General features: G+C 37.9%; 1 protein-coding gene across 2 annotated transcripts in view; it reads right to left on the bottom strand.

Moving 5' to 3' along the window:
- Positions 1-786: 786 nt before the first annotated feature.
- The window catches only part of BEND2 (BEN domain containing 2), a 23,637-nt gene continuing 5,126 nt past the window's right edge, over positions 787-19,297 (bottom strand). The window contains exons 2-12 of one of the 2 annotated variants that reach the window (XM_026052140.1): positions 18,132-18,293; positions 14,835-14,980; positions 13,747-13,812; positions 13,470-13,544; positions 11,393-11,497; positions 8,890-9,394; positions 7,807-8,007; positions 6,817-6,938; positions 6,118-6,325; positions 4,489-4,692; positions 787-2,923 (exon numbers count right to left, since the gene is read on the bottom strand). In XM_026052140.1, the coding sequence (XP_025907925.1) occupies positions 2,688-2,923; positions 4,489-4,692; positions 6,118-6,325; positions 6,817-6,938; positions 7,807-8,007; positions 8,890-9,394; positions 11,393-11,497; positions 13,470-13,544; positions 13,747-13,812; positions 14,835-14,980; positions 18,132-18,293 (2,030 nt within the window). In that variant the 3' untranslated portion in view covers positions 787-2,687. Of the gene's footprint in view, positions 2,924-4,488; positions 4,693-6,117; positions 6,326-6,816; positions 6,939-7,806; positions 8,008-8,889; positions 9,395-11,392; positions 11,498-13,469; positions 13,545-13,746; positions 13,813-14,834; positions 14,981-18,131; positions 18,294-19,297 lie in introns of those variants that run through there. The other variant, XM_026052146.1, reaches the window with a different exon arrangement.

Here is a 19,297-nt window from a genome sequence, read left to right as displayed (position 1 = left end):
ATACAGAAGCTGTTATTCAACTGTGCAAATTTAGCCTCACCTCCTGAAAATGCACCACCTTGAAGGAGAAAAAAAAATAATCCTACTCTTTTGTGCAATTCTCTATTTCAAATAACTTGTACAAAGCTGTAGCTGATTTTAGGTAAACCCAAGTTCATTCCGAAGAGTTTGCTCAGGTCTGCTACATGAGTTGGGGCAGTTTCAGGTTTGAAGTCATCTCAGCTTAGCTGGAAGTTTTCCCCAAACATCTGATTCTTGCAAGGAGACCAAAAGCATCTCTTCAGATGAAAATGTACCTGACCCATAAGCCCGCGGCAGAAGAAATACTTAAAATGCAAGAATACTTAAAACGCRGATAGTTAGTTAAGGAGCTATATGCTACTTTTATTGGTAAAATATTTTTTCTAAGAGCAAAATATTGTAATTTTATTTTATAAAAGTTAGCAAAAGTTGATACATTTCTAACAGAAACAAGAAAACTATTTCTACATTTATCCAATTCTTTTCAAGCTCTCTTTTCAATATGGAAGCTAGAGGTATGCACCACATKAACAGATTTCAGTGCCAGACAAGTTATTCAATAAATATATCATTCTACCATTAAAATCTATGAATGACAGTGGAAAAAAATCATATAACTACTGAAAAAATATAAGCATTTTTTGGTTTCTTCTGAGGTTTGAAACTAGTAATATCCACACACAATATAAAACTATTGGCATTTACAAGAAAGACTGTATAGAACAGTAACAGCAGAATTTGTTGGTAGTAAACATGAAACTTGTTTCCTCTTACRTTACTGACCAACAGCAGTACATTTCTCTGAGAATTAATTAATTCAAATCTATTTCTTAGTCTAGAGAAGATACCTGCATGGCAMGGAGGAGCTGGCGAGGGAAACAAAATTTTATTGGATAAGGACATTGCATATCCTAACTTGCAATAAAAACCGAAACAAAACCACGAAGAAACACCCTGTATTGTGATCCTTTAATGCATATAATAAACATCGCCCATTTGTTATGGATAGAAGTTAAATAAAACCAAGTAATTTCATTCCTATTTCACCCTATTGCTAATAAAAACAAACAAGACCATGAAACTTTTGCCATGGGGGACAGATCTAGTTAGATTCTGCTATGCACACAGGCATAGTTTTGGAAGCCACAGTTACATCAGTTTTCAGAGGTGAAATTTGTTCCTTGTTACATCAGTYTTCTGAAAAGCTATTTTTTTCCTGTGAAAAACTGAACATCTGAGACTAAGCTCAGAGATGATACAAATGGCAAGTTCACATACCACTTACTCCTATCACTTCTTACACACTGGCTATGTGACTGATGCTGGAAGAAACAAACAGCAGGAAGGCATGTACAGAATATGTTTTCTTCTGGGGAACAAAAAAACCCCTTCGCTTCTGTAAAACTGCTGTTGTTGATTTTCAGTTTATTAACAATATTGAGCGGGATGTCAAAAATGTGTATACATAGGTATTGATTTCTATTTATGTATTTTTATTATTTTAACATCCCAGTAAGTTCCAAAACGAGATTCTTCTTTTCCGTACTTCAGCCCATTGACAAATCTTAGTGTTGGGTGGGCATAAGAAAGGGAAGACAAGGGTAATCACTGCACATCTCAGAGCTTATATAAACAAGGACAGGATGACAAGTCTTTAAAAAAAGCACCCTAACAAGGCAACTGGGTAATATGCCTGGCCTTGCAGGCCAGCACCTGCAATCCTGCACACCAAACGCTGTCAAGGCGAGCTAGATGCTCACCGCCAGCAGCACAGCGGCACCGCTGATGCTGGTCATCCCTGAGCGYGTAACAAGCAGCAGAGCAAGCACCTCTGCACCTTAACCGCGGGAYCAATGACTTGAAACTGGTGGAAATTACTCGCTGATAAAATCTGTATGAAGATCCAAATCCTCTAGGTAAAATTGGATCAGATTTGCGCTTTGTGGAAATCAGGTAGGAGACAGACGTGTGCCACTGGAAAGCAGACCGTGCCCCTGAAGATGTATTTTCCTTGAATTTACGTCAAGAAACAAACTAAATGTTGGGATATTTGTTCCGTGGGCTTCTGTGAGCTTGCAACCAGATCCAAGTCAGAGGGAAGAAAACATTATTTACCAACAACTSTACATACATTGTTGCCTGCCTCTTTCCTTATCCTATAACAGAGACTACTAGAGAAGGGAAAGAAGTGAGAGCTATGTATGACAAATTAGCTAGATGCAGTAACTGTATTTTCCTTTCTAGATATTCTGAGTTMCAATACCCAACTGTTTTATCAAATTTCCTTCCCCACACGTAACAACATGCTCTTAACTAGCTACCATCTTTCCCCAAGGAGCACCATCCCTTCTCTCCCCTTCCTATCTGCTTTTGCTGATGTGACGTGCAGCCAAGTCTTTTGTAATCAGATTATGCTTCATGACTCACTGAAAGGGAAGGTGCTTTCAGAGGGSAGCACATCATAAATGCCAAAGGGAACAGCAGATGTCAGCTCTCCGGGAAGCACAAGTCCTACTTAGACAAGTACACAGGGTTTCTAGCTCTCCTGACAACTTTGGTCTTATRAACATACTATTCAGTGATGCTGACAGCTCAATGTAATAGGCATCTATATGGGTTTTATAAAAACCCACTAAACTAAGGTTTGAGMCAGCTGTTAGAGGGCTTCAGTCTGCGAGATTGATAGTGTCACCTTCACAGGGCTTCGCTGACGTGGGGCTCTGCGGAGGGCTCCTTTTGCTCGAGGGGGGCATGGCCAGGAGCCGCTTGCGCATGCCAATTGCAGCCTTTTTGAGGTCGTGCCGCAGGCTGCGGATCGTGCTGTTTATGGCAGCCACGCAGGCCTTCCAATCGTAGCCTGTTTCCTTCAGATCAAAGGAGGGGTAGTTCTCCTGAAGAAAGTCTAACAATAAACAAACATATAAGAGCAAGTTATCAATTATGGACACACGTTACATTTTCCTTATATATTTGTGGATATAACTAGACCAATGTAAGTGCGTGTTACCAAAAGAGAACAGCTGGCCACATTATTAGGCTTAAAAATTCAAAGCTAGAGGGCAGATTTTTTCCCCTTCTCTTATTTGTTTTGGAATATTTAAAAATGACAAAAGGTCTAAGGATTAAAAATGAAATATGTAATGTTCCCTCCATTCTTGAGAGCAAGTTCAGACAAAAAATAACCGACGTTGGCCCTCAGAGTTAGAGCACAAGCTAGGGATTCCTGCAAAGCCTTAGCACACGACTCACAAAACAGCTTTTTAATGAAGCCTTTTCTTTTCCAGAAGTCAGTTAATAATTAAGACTCCTGCAGGCCCGTGCAAAGCCCCCTCCTGCTCTGCAGGATGGTGCTAATGGAGGAGATGCTGCCATCCAATCTGACYATGCTACAGGGCTGAGGAAAACAGGGTCAGAGGAGGACAGTCCTCCTGGGCCAAGTGCCACTGTCCGGCTGCACCCACACGGCCTCCTAGCACCCGCTCGGTGCTCCACTTGGTGTTCCTGCAGTTCTACACCACCATTTGTGTGCTTCTTCAGCCCAAATGTCACAAAAATAGTAGTACGTGAGCACGTGGAGATTAAACGAAAAGGTGCTAGCCCTTGTGGGTCAGGAAGTCTGAGGGAAGCTCACCTTGGCACCTTCTTGGTTATACCGTCTACAGGGAATGGTCTCTGGCGTCTCTGGCACGCAATAACCCTCGATCCATGCCCAGGCACTATCCCAGAGTACAGGCGTGGAACAGATCCATGCCAAGGAAAACGCAAGTAATGCGAGTAAAAAGGATAACTGAACTGGGGCTGGGGGCGAGTTCATCTAGCACCACAGATGTAACCTCAGAGGCAAAACTGCCACACACCTGAGGAGCTATAAGCCTAGCAGAGCTCAGAGACCTTTAACTATAAAACTCAGATTTTAACCAACCTCCACATACCTTGGACACAAAGCAGAAGCAGTTTCAAGACCTGTTAGAAGATGCATTTTGCAAAGTGTGAAGGAATCTCTATCTGAAGAGACTGTAAGATCCTCTGGGAGATATACAACCTTAYTAACCCCCACGGAGCTTTTATCTCACACCAAGATCAAAAAGAAAGAAGGAAAAACCTTACATCAAACCAACAGTGCTGGGAGAACGTAAAAGACACTCCAGTGTCCCACTGCCTGCAACCTTGGAGCAAGCCTACCCCACAAAGCTTACCCCCCCAGTAATTTTTTTTTTTCAGAATCAAGAAAATAATTATGATGCAAGGAAGACCGAGAAACAGACAACCAAAGAAAAGACCAAAATATGCCCATGTTGTTTGACTAAATCTTGTCAAATATGTTCAGCTCTAAGATAGGCACATAGCAAACAGCAGCCAAAAATCTGAAGACCTTTTCCCCCCAAAGCCACAAGATACAAGCTATAGAATTAATCACTCCTGTTAATTTCCCAACTCTCTCTGTTAAGCAGAGCTTTTCCAACATACCTCTGAGAGCATTAATTCTGTTGCAGTCCAAGGGACTCATGCCACGTTCAAGATTACCGTACACATTGCTTTTCACCAGCACATCTTCAGTGAAGAGATGACGAATTAGGTAGCGAGCTGAGAGCTCCGGACGAGACTTCCCCTTCGCTACGTAAATGACCGAGAAAGGCAGCTGAACGTTGCGCCACGGACTCCCAAGAAGTTCTAGAAAGGATGTTGGGAAGAAAAAGCATTTTATTTATGTTACAGATCATACTTTTACTGTAAAACTAGGACATTTTTGTGTTTTTCCTTCTTGCAACTACTAGCTTAGAAAGACCAGAAGAAATAGTTGTGTATATATGGATCACACTTTGCATCCCGAAAAAAAATCTCAAGCTTAAAATACAGCTGCTACTACCCTGCAATTGCTCTGGAATTGTCACACCTCACTAATGAGCCCACTCCTGCAAAGCAGCTGAAGGAGGAGGAAGCAGAAGGAAGAAGTTTTGGTGATATCTGATTTGGGAAGTCTAGTGAGAGGAGAAAAAAAAATGCACTCTTTGCTACCTTAAAAAACCTGATGGATTAAAAATGCATAAAAAGCTATGTACACAGGTAGATGGACTCAACCTGCTGCTCTTAGAACGGCCCCGGTCCCTATAATCAACTATCAAACTGCAGATACCTGCCAGAATAGCAGAGGAAAACAGAAAAAAAAAAATGCCTGTTCTACAACAGCAGAACAGAACTTCTGAGCCACTTCCAACAAAGCTAGTAATGCTACCTGCATTATTAATGATGGCTTTCTGTACTGTTTTCTTGCATATTAAAATAAAACATTATTCCACATAAATAAATAAAGCTCCACTACTACAATAGTACTTAGATCTTGCAAACATTCTGAAAAGAAAATGAATATTTTTAATTACTTCAACCTGACTTCACTGTAGGCATTACCGACACAAAAAAAAAAAAAAAAGATAAAAGAATAGTAAATCAGGAAGTCTATGGAGTCACTGTAGTCCTAACAACTCTGGGATGCAATAGTAAAACTGCTAGAGCCCCAAAATGATTTTATTTGAATTATTTCTGTGGTCAGTTAGGCTCAGGTCATTTCCCTGAAGATCTCCACCACCAGCATATGCAGCATGTGAGATTTTCCACTGATGCATTTGTATATTGGCCTTTAATTTTTTGTTGTTGCAATAAAAATGTTAAGGTGGCTTTACGATTAGGTATTGCCATAAACTGTYGGTTTTATAGAAAGAAAGTTCCAACACCACTTGGATACCAACAGATACTTTGAGCCAGCTCATTCCATTACAGTAAAATATGTGTCAAGCAAGAAAATGGGACAACTGCAAAATAACCAAAACAGTGAAAGAGTGTGAGCATACAACTAAACTTTCCAGTGTTTTAAAGGATACATATTGAGACGTGTGTATATGAAAACATGTGTTTTGTTAAGACAGGAAATATTTCTGTTTGTTCCCAAGAAAACACACTGAGTAGAAAGAGCATGGTTGCAATAAGAGGACAAAAAGAGTCACATAACTCAGCTAATCCCTTTTGTTATATAATTTCTCCTATACTGCTTCTCACACCCATTTAAAATATTATACACATAATGACAATTTCTCAGTTTACCCATAGGTTCCAAAGACTGGAGCTTCTTGACTGAAGATGTGCCGAGAGTTTCTGGCAGTTTATCCCATCCTGAATTCTGTAGTCTGTCAGTGGTGGCTGGTTTCTGAGAGTTTTGAGTATTGCCTTCACTATCCTCGCTACAATTTAAATCCATGCAAAAGGACGTATCTGGAGTCTCAGCCAATTTTTCTTTCCCTTCAGGTGTCTCCTGAAACATAAATGAAGTTACCACATGTGCAGAAATTTTTTTAGAACAACATTTTAGAGGCAGATGTAACTGGAATTACAGGTGTTTTGGCAGCGATGTTTCTCTGAATATAAAACCTGGAAATGCACAACTAGATATGCAGCGTCTGACAACAGTACTAGCAGTTACACATTTAACCTTGCAATCAACACTACTGCTACTCGTGGGCAACATTTACAGTATTTTCCTTCTAGTATCTTATGTCTTCACCAGGCTCAATAACTGARTGCTAAGCAGGAGAGCATGAAGAGGCAGAGAAGGGGATACGCTGCCAATATGGTACTACTATGGCAGTGGTGCTGAAATCAGCAGACCCAGGCTAAGCTATGCAAAGAGAGAACCCAAGGAGGCCGTCTCCAATGAGAAAACTCATGTTGTGAGGAGTTTAAATAATTAACTAGAGAAAGAAGAACAAACAGTATTTAATAACTGATCACCTTGAGATAACTTACTGGGCTTATTTTTGTTTCAGAGCGCAAACAGCGAATCATAGCATTCACGTTTGTGATACAGGTTTTCCAGTCTTTCCCATATTCACTCAAATCATAGTTTGGAAAGTTAGCTGCAAGAAACTCTGCAGAGAAAACATACAAAGACTTTTAAACTTGCTGGCAAGAAATTAACATTTAAGAGCTTTCTAATTTAGAAAGAGCATGCTAATAAATGCCTGCATTAGGAGCTTTAGATTTCTAGCTTTTAAGATGCAATGGAAAAATTAGCTTTGAAGCTGAGCAGCACTACAAAGTTAAGATGGCTGATGATATTTTTGATGTGTTGTGAATAGTATTTTTATTATTCAACATTTCTTGAATAATATAATACATATATTAATACATCCTCAATAATAGTATAATTTTTTTTTTTTTAAAGGACGACTAAGTTACGCTGCTGCTGCAAATAATTCAGGTGGTTTAAAGCTACCTCCCCCACTCTTTAAACAGGAAGGAGGATATAAATATAGTCTCACAGATATGTGCCTTGGGATCTGGGTAAATGTCTTGACAACATTTGAAAGTAAGCTGCACCCATCTTCATTTCTCAAACAAGCAAGAAGAGTGAGTTTCTGGAATACGGAACTTTTGTTCCAGGTGCACCATAGTCATACGAAAGAAAGAAAACTATGATCACCTACAAACAAGCTGTATTGAAAATTTCAGAAAAAAATAGCATGGCTGACAAATAAGTAGTAGATGAAACTAGAAGAAATTAGAAGTGTTTCATCCATACTGAAGAACTCAAAACAAGGCAGGTTTTTCTCTCAAAATGTAAGCACCCAGCAGCGTGGAGCACATTGACTGTCACATTTAGCAGTTTAGCAAGTGCTAAACATTCTTAATGTTAGTTCTTAACATTACCAGAGAGACTAGGACACCTTGTAAGTCTACAACTACAGTAACTATTGAGGAAAAAAGTGAAAATGTCAATTTTGAAAAGCAACGAACCTCTTATTGCTGCAATTTTGTTAGGATCCAGTGTTCTGCGCCCTCGTGCACTCACTCCCATAATGCTACACAACAACGTTTCCTTGGGGAACAAAACACGGACCAAGTAGCGCGCTGCGTACTTCGGCTTCGTCTTTTGCCGAGCTTTCATCAAATAGTTTCCCAGAACTTTGACATTTCTCAGTGGGTCACCAACATACTCTTTTATAAAACGAAACAATTAAAGAAAGAAAAAAAAGTCACTGAATTGTTAAAAGGGAGTATTCTTTCAAACTGCTTCTCCTAAGATGCATCCAGCTACACACGAGCAAGTGCTCTGCACTGCAACTCGTTATGCTATATATTAATCCTTACACAGAAGGCACAGAAGTAGCTTTAAACTGGAATGCCAAGGGAAACAGCTCTTCTGCTTATGTTAAGTACCAACAAAACTAACTAAAACGATACTGCAAAACAGGCTTCTATTTTTACATGTGCTTGTTATAATACAGTGACCTATGGAATTCTTCATTTTCTGTGGAGTTACGTATTTCAAAATAAATCAAACACTATAGGAATTGAGGATGAACAAAAACTCATAGATGAGTGCTCTGTAGGAAGAAAATAGGTACTTTCTTTACACAAGTCGATGGTTTTCTTAAAATGCAGAACAATAATACAAGTCATATGTCTCACTGAGCTTTACTAGGAACCTTATTTGTCTTTTTAAGAAACAGATGTAGTATGTGTATATATTATTAAAAACATATATACAGGTCAAAATAGTTTCTATCAAGAGCACTGAGAAAGAATGCAGCGTATAGTGTGAACCAAAGCCCTTATGTTATTCTACACAGTACATATACACTGTACTTCAAATTGATTTCTGGCATATTAAACATTCCTATAACAATACTGTATAATGGAATAATATTTGAAATGGAATGGAATAATATTTGAAATTCATGAAATAAAAGGCAGCTAGTTCTGCTTCTTCTCTTTTGTTAAATAATGAGAAATGCATCTATTTCGGCTTTTTTAAAATTTATAAACAGCATTTTCAATTTTAACGTACTCTTCTGATCACTATCACAAAGAACTCACCAAAGCTAGGATTGATCGAGACAGAAGAAGATGGCAGCTCTTTACTAACATTCCCGGATGCGTTTCTGTAGTTGACCTGCACAGCGTTATTTTCCAAGCTGGTCTCAGAAGATGGTGCCATCACTGACGATGCCCCTGGTGAAGATGAAACGTTGACTGTGCTTTCCGCAACGGTGGTTGCAAGATTTGATAGTGCAGAAAGGTCAGGGACACCATCAGTTGCTGTGTACGGCGAATGCAGTGAATGAGCAGAAACTATCGTGGGCAGCGGCGGGCTCTGCCTCAGCACAGACTGATGCGATTCCAGTTGAAGAGTCTGTTGAACACGTTTTATGGAGTTGACCTGAACGTGGCCCTTCTGCAGAGCAACCCTTATGACGGGGCTATGTCTTCCCTGGCCCGGGGAAGAGAGATGAAGGCTTGATTCCCTGTCCATTGACTTTGGTACTCCAATTTTTCCCTGGGGCAAGTGACTGGAACTTCTGTATGCAAAGCCAACTGGTCTCTATAAACATGATTCAGAAAACAATTAAAAGGTCAAATACTGGTCTTTTTTTTTTCCCCTCCAGCAAACCAGAAAGGTTATTTTTCACCATTGGCAGCACTCCTCATTTAAGGCGCCACTTTCAAGAAGGCAGCGCTATTCCTTTTTCTCTCTTCTTTTAATTTCTTTTAGACATGAGCASTATACTGTTCAGTTTGTAGGTTTCTCATTTTTTCCCCAATGCACTAGCACAATTGCCTTCTAAAAAGCCAGTGAAATATATAACAAGGAAGACTGGTTTGGTGAAGGTTTTAGTTTAATTAAAAAAAAAAAAATAGGATTTATTAACAATTTACATAGCTTGCTGATTTCTAAGCGGATATCCTCCACTGCAATATTAACTTCTTTTCAAATGAAAATTATCAAGACATTCTTTTTTTTTGTCTCCAGGTTGCCTCCTCATTACTTGCTACCTGAAAGTGTAAGCCATTCAGATCTTGCCTATGAAAATTCCAAAGGCAAAACAAAACAAAACCAAAAAAAAACCCAAAACACCACCACACAGAGATGGGCTGTAATTTTCATAATTTGGAGTGCTTCTATTAAGCAATAAATGTATCTCAAAATGTAAAATAAGTTGCTGAGGAAGAGTTACTAAACATATACACAGTTTTTACAGTGGTCTGATTACATTCCACCCTTAAAGCCTTTAAAAATCTGTGACCAGAAGAAAGGTTCATGGACCTGAAGCTTTGTCCATTTTTCCAGCAGGGTTCATGTAACTTTCAATCTGAAAGTTAGCACAACTGCCCATCACATATGATCAGATGAGATACTAAAAAAGCAGAGACCATGGAGACTGAGTAGGGCTGGCAGGCTCTCCCAAGACAGCTATTTTGGGGTAAACTGACAGTACAAATTTGGAGTTGTCAGGACAACAGAAGAAACAATTCCCAAAGAAAATATAATATCTCGTTAATAAAGGATGTGCATGCAAATGTCACCATTTTCCCCCCCAAATCACATATTCTCACTGGCAATTCTGAGTGTCAGTAGATGTAGACATGTCTGCCACATGAAAAGCTTTTCAGTGTGGTTGACAAAGGTCATTATGGATTTCATAACCTTCTCAAAAATTATCCGTTACATTTTTCTTTAAGAGCGTTAGTTACAAGGACTAACATTCTGTGTCTTCAGTTAACAGTAGATTAAACATACAACAACAACAACAACAAAATGCATTGGGTGTACTCAGCATCATGCCTTCTTAGAAGCTAACAACAAAAAACACCCAGCATTTTACTAGAAAACAAAACATAACAAAAAAAAACAATTCTACCATAACAGATATGACACAGGCAGTTCCATCTCCATGTGAGGAGGAACTTCTTTCCTGTGAGGGTGCCAGAGCCCTGGCACAGGCTGCCCAGGGAGGCTGTGGAGTCTCCTTCTCTGGAGATCTTCCAAATCCACCTGGATGCCGCCCTGTGCCCCGTGCTCTGGGTGTCTCTACTGRAGCAGGGGKTTGGACTAGATGATCACTAGAGGTCCCTTCCAACCTCAACCATTCTGTGATTCTGTGACACCCAAGTGCTGGGATATAAAAAACAAGTAGTTGACTGAAACTCTCCTCTGACTGCAGAAGTGATCAATGAGACAGTAACACTATACCTACCAAAGCAGTAATACCCCTTTGAAGCTTGCCACACTACGCCAACACACCCAGCCTGAGACATACAGCAGGTACCTCTCTTCTGTCACTACAGCTAAGAGTTTCACAGCATCTACTACGATACTTAAATTTGATGTGGGCCACTGGCCATTCTACGAGTCAATAAGGACACACGAGACTGAAGCCCAAGTACAATAAGAAATCTACAATAATCTAATTCAAATGGATTACAAACCTACAAGTTTGCTACCAATCTTAATCTCAGTGTAAGGAAGAGAATTTTTTTTGAGCAACAGAACAAAAAATAGAATTAAAGGAAAAAGAATTACTTAGTCTATAATACTCACAGGTTTGAGCAACAGTGGTTTCACACGAGTATGCTGCATTTCTGAGACCTTCCGATGAAGGAGGTCAAATTTTTTATCCAGTTTCTGAATGGCATCATACATGGCCTGATAAAAAACACATATACAATACACAAAGTTGAACATAATATCCTTTCTCGCAAGAAACCAATCTAAAGTTTGATTAAGACGAAACATCTTCCCTAAAACTGGGTAAGATTCTCTAAGCATATTAAAAACTTAAAATATGCAAATAACAAGAATAAATATCATATAAAATAAATAAATAAACATTATATGCTTACTTACTCCTGTTACTTTAACATAGCTGGCACTTGCAGGCTGTTCTTCCTGTTTCCACTACGTTTTATTACCTCTAATATTTGATACATTTCATTTTACATTGAAAAGTTATTACTGACAATCCAAGTAAGTTGGGTATTATGATACATTACTTTAAGTCACCATAACTTTCTAAGCATGGTTAAAAGGCTTACAGGCAGTCAGTGAAATATTGATTTCTACATCACCAGTGGAAAATGCATTTAGAAAAATATCTGTTCTAAAGTAAAATGGAAGGAGGTAACTGATGTGTAAAGAAATTATCTCAGTCCTACATCTCAGGGTAAGCAGCACTGATATCAACTATACCCAACTTTTTAATAATCRCAGAATAAACAATGACAAAAACTGAAAAACTACATATTTGACTGAGAGCATCTAATTGTCAGTGATCCATCCTCAAGCTCTTTAAGTTCTCTCAGAGGTTAAAAATTCTTGCTGTTTTATCTATCCAATCAGGTACAAATCTTTTAAAAATATTGTCTTGAAGGACCAAATTCTCAGATATAAAGGACAATAAATCAAAGCATTCAAAGCCCACCAGTTACTAACACACACCCCTCCATGACTCAGGAAAAGTTTCCTTTCTGTATTTCCAGGATTTAACAACTCAAACTAATACTTACATAGCAATTTAGCTATGCCATGACTGAATAGAGAAGATAAAGAATATTAATCCAACATCAAAATCCAACTTGAAAAATATGTATCAGACACATGTCATACTTTTTTGCACTAACAGCTGGTAAGGCCATTATAACTGAAAGAGCTATAAAAAGGAAATGTGCGTCTACAGTTAGGCAAAGCAATTATTTGTGTGACAGATCTTCTACATAACCACAGAGAAAGTCTTAAAAATGCATATGTCTATTAAAACCACAAAAATTGCAGGAAGGATTCAGTAATAGATAAAGAATCTGAAATTATTTTCAGTTTCAGCCAGGTAATTGCTAGGCTTGAAGATCATAGCTACCTTTAAGATTTATTATCCCTAGACAAAGAATCTATACATCTTCTGGAAACTTACTGGTATCTCAAGTCGTTCAAGGCCTTAAATATGTGCGGGTGACCAAGACAATAATGAGTCACTCTGGGAAACCCTAGTACATATCTGCAAGTTTGGGGACAGATTTACTCGGAGGAAGGGGATACTAATAGGAATAAGGAGAAGAAACAGGGATTCTCTCTAACACTGCTTGCTACAGTAAGTACATTCCCAGACAAGTGACAAGGATGTGTCTTATTCCATTTCCTTCCACACACTGCTGGATATATCCTTAATGAGACTTAGGAGATATTAATAGCTAGCGACAAGACACTCAAAAGTTATCCTGTCTAGAGCAAAAGACATTTAGATTGCACTTCAGAATTTGGCAACTCTAATACTGCAAGTATTCACCTACATAAATACAAGATACTTTTAAGTTTTCCAACAGAACAGTGATTTTCAGTCTTCATAATTATCACTTTAGGAGTCATAAGCAAAGAATTCACCAAAATCAACATATCCAGGACTTTGGCCTTATTCTAAAAGCAAGTCTCAAGTGCTTCCAAAAGGTAGGTGGTGCATTCAACAATCAAATCTCTCACATTACCATAAAGCCCTTCTGAAGTCACTAGACTTAGCATTTTGTTATTAGAACAGAACATTTGAAAAGGCAACTACAGATTAAAACTCCTCCTAAAATTTAACTAAACAAAACATTTCAAGGAAATTTCAGGGTGGAGGGAAAGATACCTGGCAATAGCTGAGGACCTCCATAAGAGTTTTCTGCAGGTCTCCTGTGTAGGAAGCTTCAGATACAATACTCCCCTTTTTCATTAAAAATAATAAAGAGTGAAAGTTTTAATTTTTACACAGCTTTAAGATATCATATTAATCCAAGAATCCCAACTTCAAGCCCCACATATTATTTTATTGTATCCCAAAACATGCATGCCTAAAGCACATTTGCAAAGTCAGTCAAAAAACAAACAAACAAACTATAACAACATTAAAAATCCCCAAAACTTACACATTCATAGTCTGGTTCATACTCATAAACGACACTGTCACTATCTTCATATTCTTCTGTTCTCATCTGAGAAATAACATTAAGAAATTATGTGTGAATAACGAAAAAATTCAAAGCACAAAACTCCACAGAGAACTGGTTAAGAATACAATCGAGACTTCCAGATGCATCTCTATTCCCTCCATTGGCTAAAAACAGGGTCAGGGAAATGAAAATTAACCCAAACATCTCATTTATTATGAGTATAGTTAGGTCACATGAATACTAACTTCATTTTTGGTTTAAGAGTACTTTATTTTTGTTTTATGTAAATATACATAGTATTTTATAAATTAACAATAGATTTATTTTGTTATATTGAGAGGTCAGAACTTTGTCAGGTTAGGAACTATTTAATCAGCTTATATTTCTGTGTTTCTGTGAAGATTTTTACTCTGATTTAAATAAATCTATTCAAACAATACACGTTTATTTCAATGGGTATAATTCTGCACACAGATACTGTAAAAACACCTATTCACCATCTAAACAAAATATATTTTTACTGCATGAAAACTGCTTCTGGATAGGAACCAACAGTGCCACCATCTGGACAATTTTTACCTTTTTTTTTTTTAAATTGATGGGAGCATTTCCTCCCCAGCATATATGATGAATTTTGTAATTTGGTCTTGAATTCATACTTATTCCAGCCTAATTTAAAGAAGAAGGAGGAAAAAAAAAAAAAAAGGTTAAAAATTGTACAACTGGCAGAATGTATGCAATCTGTCCTTGCATTGTCGAAACTTAATGTTGCGTAAGGATTCGCCACTAATTTACACAAGGACATGTACTCCTCAATAACGGTATCCACATAGGATATTAGTACAATCCCTTCCTTGTTTGGACTGTTTTTATACATATGCATAGTACCCAGCATGAGATTTTACCCTTGCTGATGCTTCCAGGTGCTACATGCTACATGGATATCCCACTCCACACTTCTTCACAGCTATTTCATAAAGTAAGGATGGGCTAGAGAAGAAATGCCATTTCCAACAACATTGTTCTGGTCTCAAAACAGAGGACAACTGTTTGGCTACACATACCACATTTTGTCGCACTAGAGTAGGGGCAAATCGTTTTCTTTTATTATGTGAAAACATATAATCCATTTTCTCCGGGTTGTGAGCATTTCCTCTCTGCATACTTGCAGAATGGCTCATCTGTGATACTACTGAGAAACCTTCACCTCCTGCAAAAGTGGACAGAAAGCAAAGCACATCAGTAGCTTTCTGTCACCGAATTAAATACATGACTAGAAAAGCATGCAGTCATACATTTCTTAATCTTAAATCACTTGGTTAGTTGAGGTTTACTAACATTATTAAATACTTGTTAATGCAATTTCTTTACATCTGAAATTGGAAGACTGAATTTAATATTCTTTCTTCCAAATTCTCTCCAGCTTCCATTTTCATTTGACATCATTTTCCATACCCACCTCTACATTCAACTATATTAAGTTCAAAAATTCAAAATCCCAACAAAACCAAACTGAAATTCTAGCAACGCGCTCACAATGCAAAACACTGATCCCACTACTGTAATTTGCTCAGTCCTCACCTGTCCCTTCCCCTTTTATGATTTCTGCTGTCCCTCCCTCTCTGCATGGTTTTGTCATTGAATGATTGTGCAATTGAGTGATCTGGTCCTGTTCTCTTCTCTGCTGAGCCAACTGTGTAGAGCTGAGATTTACAAACACAAGCTACTCACACCTGGTACTGGTACACCATATCCAAGCAACTATCATACTACCATCTTGCCAAAAAAGAAAAAAAAAAAAACAAACAAACAAAAAAAAACCCCAAAACCCAAAAAACCCCACCCCATACCAAAGCAATATGCTTAGTTTCAAAGATTCTGCAAACTAAATGATTTTTCCATAATTAACTGGAAGAAAAAAATATTATGTACGTGCACATATATATTACTACATATTGAAGGAAAATGCCTATTTCATTTTATCATGGACAAATAGATAAGCTACAGAGCTAGACCACCAGTACATTGCAAATGGATTCTGAAGGGGCAGAAAGAGGTCTAAAACTAAGGATGTGAGAGGGCAATTGATGCAACTGTTGTCCTGGCGCACATAATTATTTCCTAAATACTGCTTGTAAGTGCAGTTCTATACTGATCTTTCCCTTTTGTTTAATTTTTTATCTGTTATCCTTCATTTACATTCTAACTTCATCCAATATTCTTCAGGGCATGTACTCTTCTCCTAAGAGAGTCTGCATATTGCTCGGTATAAGCAGCCTGTATAGTACAAACATAGGACTCTAAGGCTGCTGCATGAAGCTTGCCATGGGAACACATCCAAGGGAAGAAGGTACCACTGCCACCTCTTGGACAGACAGAAAAACAAAAAACACACAAGAAAAACCCCAAGCCACTAGGATTCTTCAGGCTTAACTTAGAAACACAATTTAAAGTAATATAGTGACTTGGTGGATGCTTGYATTAAGTTCCTCCAAGTAAAAGGGGCAGTATAAGAAAGAAAGAGTACATAGGTATCTAACTACTTCTGCAAAATAATGAAAATGATTACATGGCCTGAATAACAATCCAGTGGATGGAGTCAAGCGATAGTAACACTCAAAGCAAAGACAACAGACTTACATATCAGAAGAGTTAGGGCCAGAGACGAGATAGAAAATGCTAATGTGCTTAACATCAACATAAAGAGATCTTTCTTTGAGGGAAATATTCCTATAGGTATTTTTTGGTAAATCAAGACTGCATTTGCTAAYATCACTTGCAAAATAGAAAGTTATTTCAATGACTCGGATACAAGCCAAGAGAGCCCAAACGAGATCTGTAGCAGAGTCAAGGGATGCTGTACAAAAAATCTGCTAATTTAGTAACTAAGTTAGTATAGTCAATGTCATTTTTTTATCACAACATTAATAAGAAAAAAAAATGCTGAGTATTTGTTCTATTTTTTCTATTTGTTCTGAGTATTAAGCTACCTTCTGTGGGGCAAACACTGACACAGGGAAGAAAACACATTGAAGGCATAAGTGGTACAAGGCAGCAGGATTAGCACCAAGGGAGCAAACTCTTTCACATGCAAGACACTTTCTGAGATCAAAGCAGAGTCATATTAAATAAGCTAATCAATTTTCTGAWTAACTGCTGTAATTTAGATTGAGACCCAGACGTGASAGAGAATTTAAACAGAAATGCATAAGTGGTGCTCAGTTTTTAGGCCATGAAGGGATAATTAAAAGCCTAATGGTGATGTCCTGCTGCATGAGGGAGAAATAAGGATAAAGATTCTTGCATCTCACTGATGCGGAGCTTCCTCTATCAGGTCAGTACCTRCAGGTAAGAAGATACAAGCCTAAGCAAAACAAGCTTGCACAGACAGAACCAAATCAGGAGAAAAGGGAATGCTCTATAACGTATCAACCTAAGAGTTGAATAAAAAAATTGAATAAAAAAAAAGGCTGTGAAAATTTCTGCACAAATAGTATACTACCTCTTGCTGTTGATGAAATAAATATTTATTTCTTGAAACCTAAGCAAGTAACAGCTTCTTGGCTGGGCTTCTTTGCTCTTAAAGGGAGCAAAGTGTACAGAAAAAGTATGCTATACTCTACTGGCAAGTAAAAGACACAGAAAAAGTTTTCAAGAGCATCTAATGAAACTAGAGAACAGAGATGCGACTTGACTGTGCTGAAGAGAAATATTGACAGGARCCTCTATAAAACCGTCTAATTGAAAACATCATAAATTTTAACACTACAGACGTTGCTAACTTTGTAATGCTGCTGCTGAACTTAGTTAAGTGCTCAGATATGACTGCATTGAATTCACTCTATTTTTTTAGCATCCAAAAATAAAGTCTCTCTCAGAGGTCTTAATGCAATTCAGACAAAATTCAGTCACCAAAGGCTACTCATGGCTAGTAATTTATCATGTAAGCAAACATCCTACCACCATTGTACAACAGTATTGCAAGTGCTTCACTGAATTGCATGGTATGGTTTATCTAAAAGCCTCATCTTTTGGTTTAGGTTTTTCCATGAAATTTATTTTTCAAATCACATGCTAATCATTAGCTAATTAATTCTTAAGTTAACATAAGAAATTCTCCATTTAAACATAATATTTCAGTGAGTTTACTATTAGTAAGACGACCTTTGAAGCAAGCAATTAAGTGGCAGCTTATTTTAAACTTCACTGCCAAACAATTGGCTGTCTGTTGTCTGGCTTTTTATTGAAACATGTTTTAGAGATATGAGTAGCAGAAAACATGAAAGACAGCAGTATGAACATAGAGCAAAAAACCTTGCCATCCAGTAGCTACTGGATCATAAGAAGYGTACTCTAATTACCATATGCAAGCTGAGCCACATGGTGGACATCACTGTTTTCCTCAGAGTTTTCTTCCATTGACACGCAGCTTTGTGTGGACACCCCGGTTTCTCCATCCTCCACTTCAGAATTGTCAATAATCACTGTTTCAACATCATCCTCAACGCTCATAGAAACGTAATCTATTAGCATAAACAGAAAGAGAAATAGATAAGACTGGGTACTATTCTGTATATCAGCTGCAGTACTTCTATTATATCTAGACCACAGTCRAATTTCTAAGAAATGGTTTTGGTTTGGTGTTTAAATAGAAGCTACTTTTAAACACAAAGCTCTTAACAGACACTAGCAGAGGARGCAGTTTCCTACCGTGCGGGATCCCTGAAGATACTTAGTACCTAGCTGTTCCTACAGCATCCACCTTAATGTCAACAGCCAATACCATGCACCGCTGAAAACTCCCCTACCCTTTACATTCAAGCGCCAACAGGGAAAGAATCACAATTGATTTGCTTTTGAAGTTATGCTTCCATAAAAATTCTAAATACATTTGAAGCAAATCAACCCACAAATGCTAAATGCATATACAAATGCTAAATGCATATACATATTCATAACAAATCAGACATTGGTTCTCAATAGGGGATGAAAGGCAGAAACATCGAAGGTTTATTTTCTGAAACATTTTTTTTCCCATTCAATCAAGGTTTTTCATTTTTTCCAATTCCCAAGAAAATGCTGGTATCAGAATTCTTCTATCTGGCATCTGACAAAGGGATTTACTTCCAATGAAACAAATTAATGGAAAGAATCATACAGTAAAGCACTAAAGCTAGGAAGTGTAACTTAAATTCTGCCAGAACACACGTATAATGACACTCTAATGATATGAACATATGCTGCATTTTCCAYAGGATCTCTGCCTCATTCAGTACAGGATGACAGGATGGACTGAACTTTAGGGATGAATCAGGACTGTATAATATGAGCAACAGAAGTTTGCTTCTTTCCTCTTGTATAAACATTTCACTCCAAACTCTGCTCCTTTCCCTCTAATCTAGTTTCTCAAGAGACCTGAAGGTTGAGAGGTGGGATGGTGGATCAAGGAAAGCTTTTATTCCGCAGACTGTAATTTTTCCACTTTGGTCAATGCTCCCATCTAAATCAGAAAACACTACTTCACCAA

Source organism: Nothoprocta perdicaria, unplaced genomic scaffold (assembly GCF_003342845.1).
Source record: "Nothoprocta perdicaria isolate Ctin4 unplaced genomic scaffold, notPer1 scaffold_112, whole genome shotgun sequence".
Taxonomy (NCBI): domain Eukaryota; kingdom Metazoa; phylum Chordata; class Aves; order Tinamiformes; family Tinamidae; genus Nothoprocta; species Nothoprocta perdicaria.
Note: the sequence above shows the minus strand (reverse complement) of the source record. Positions and strands in the feature narration are given on the sequence as shown.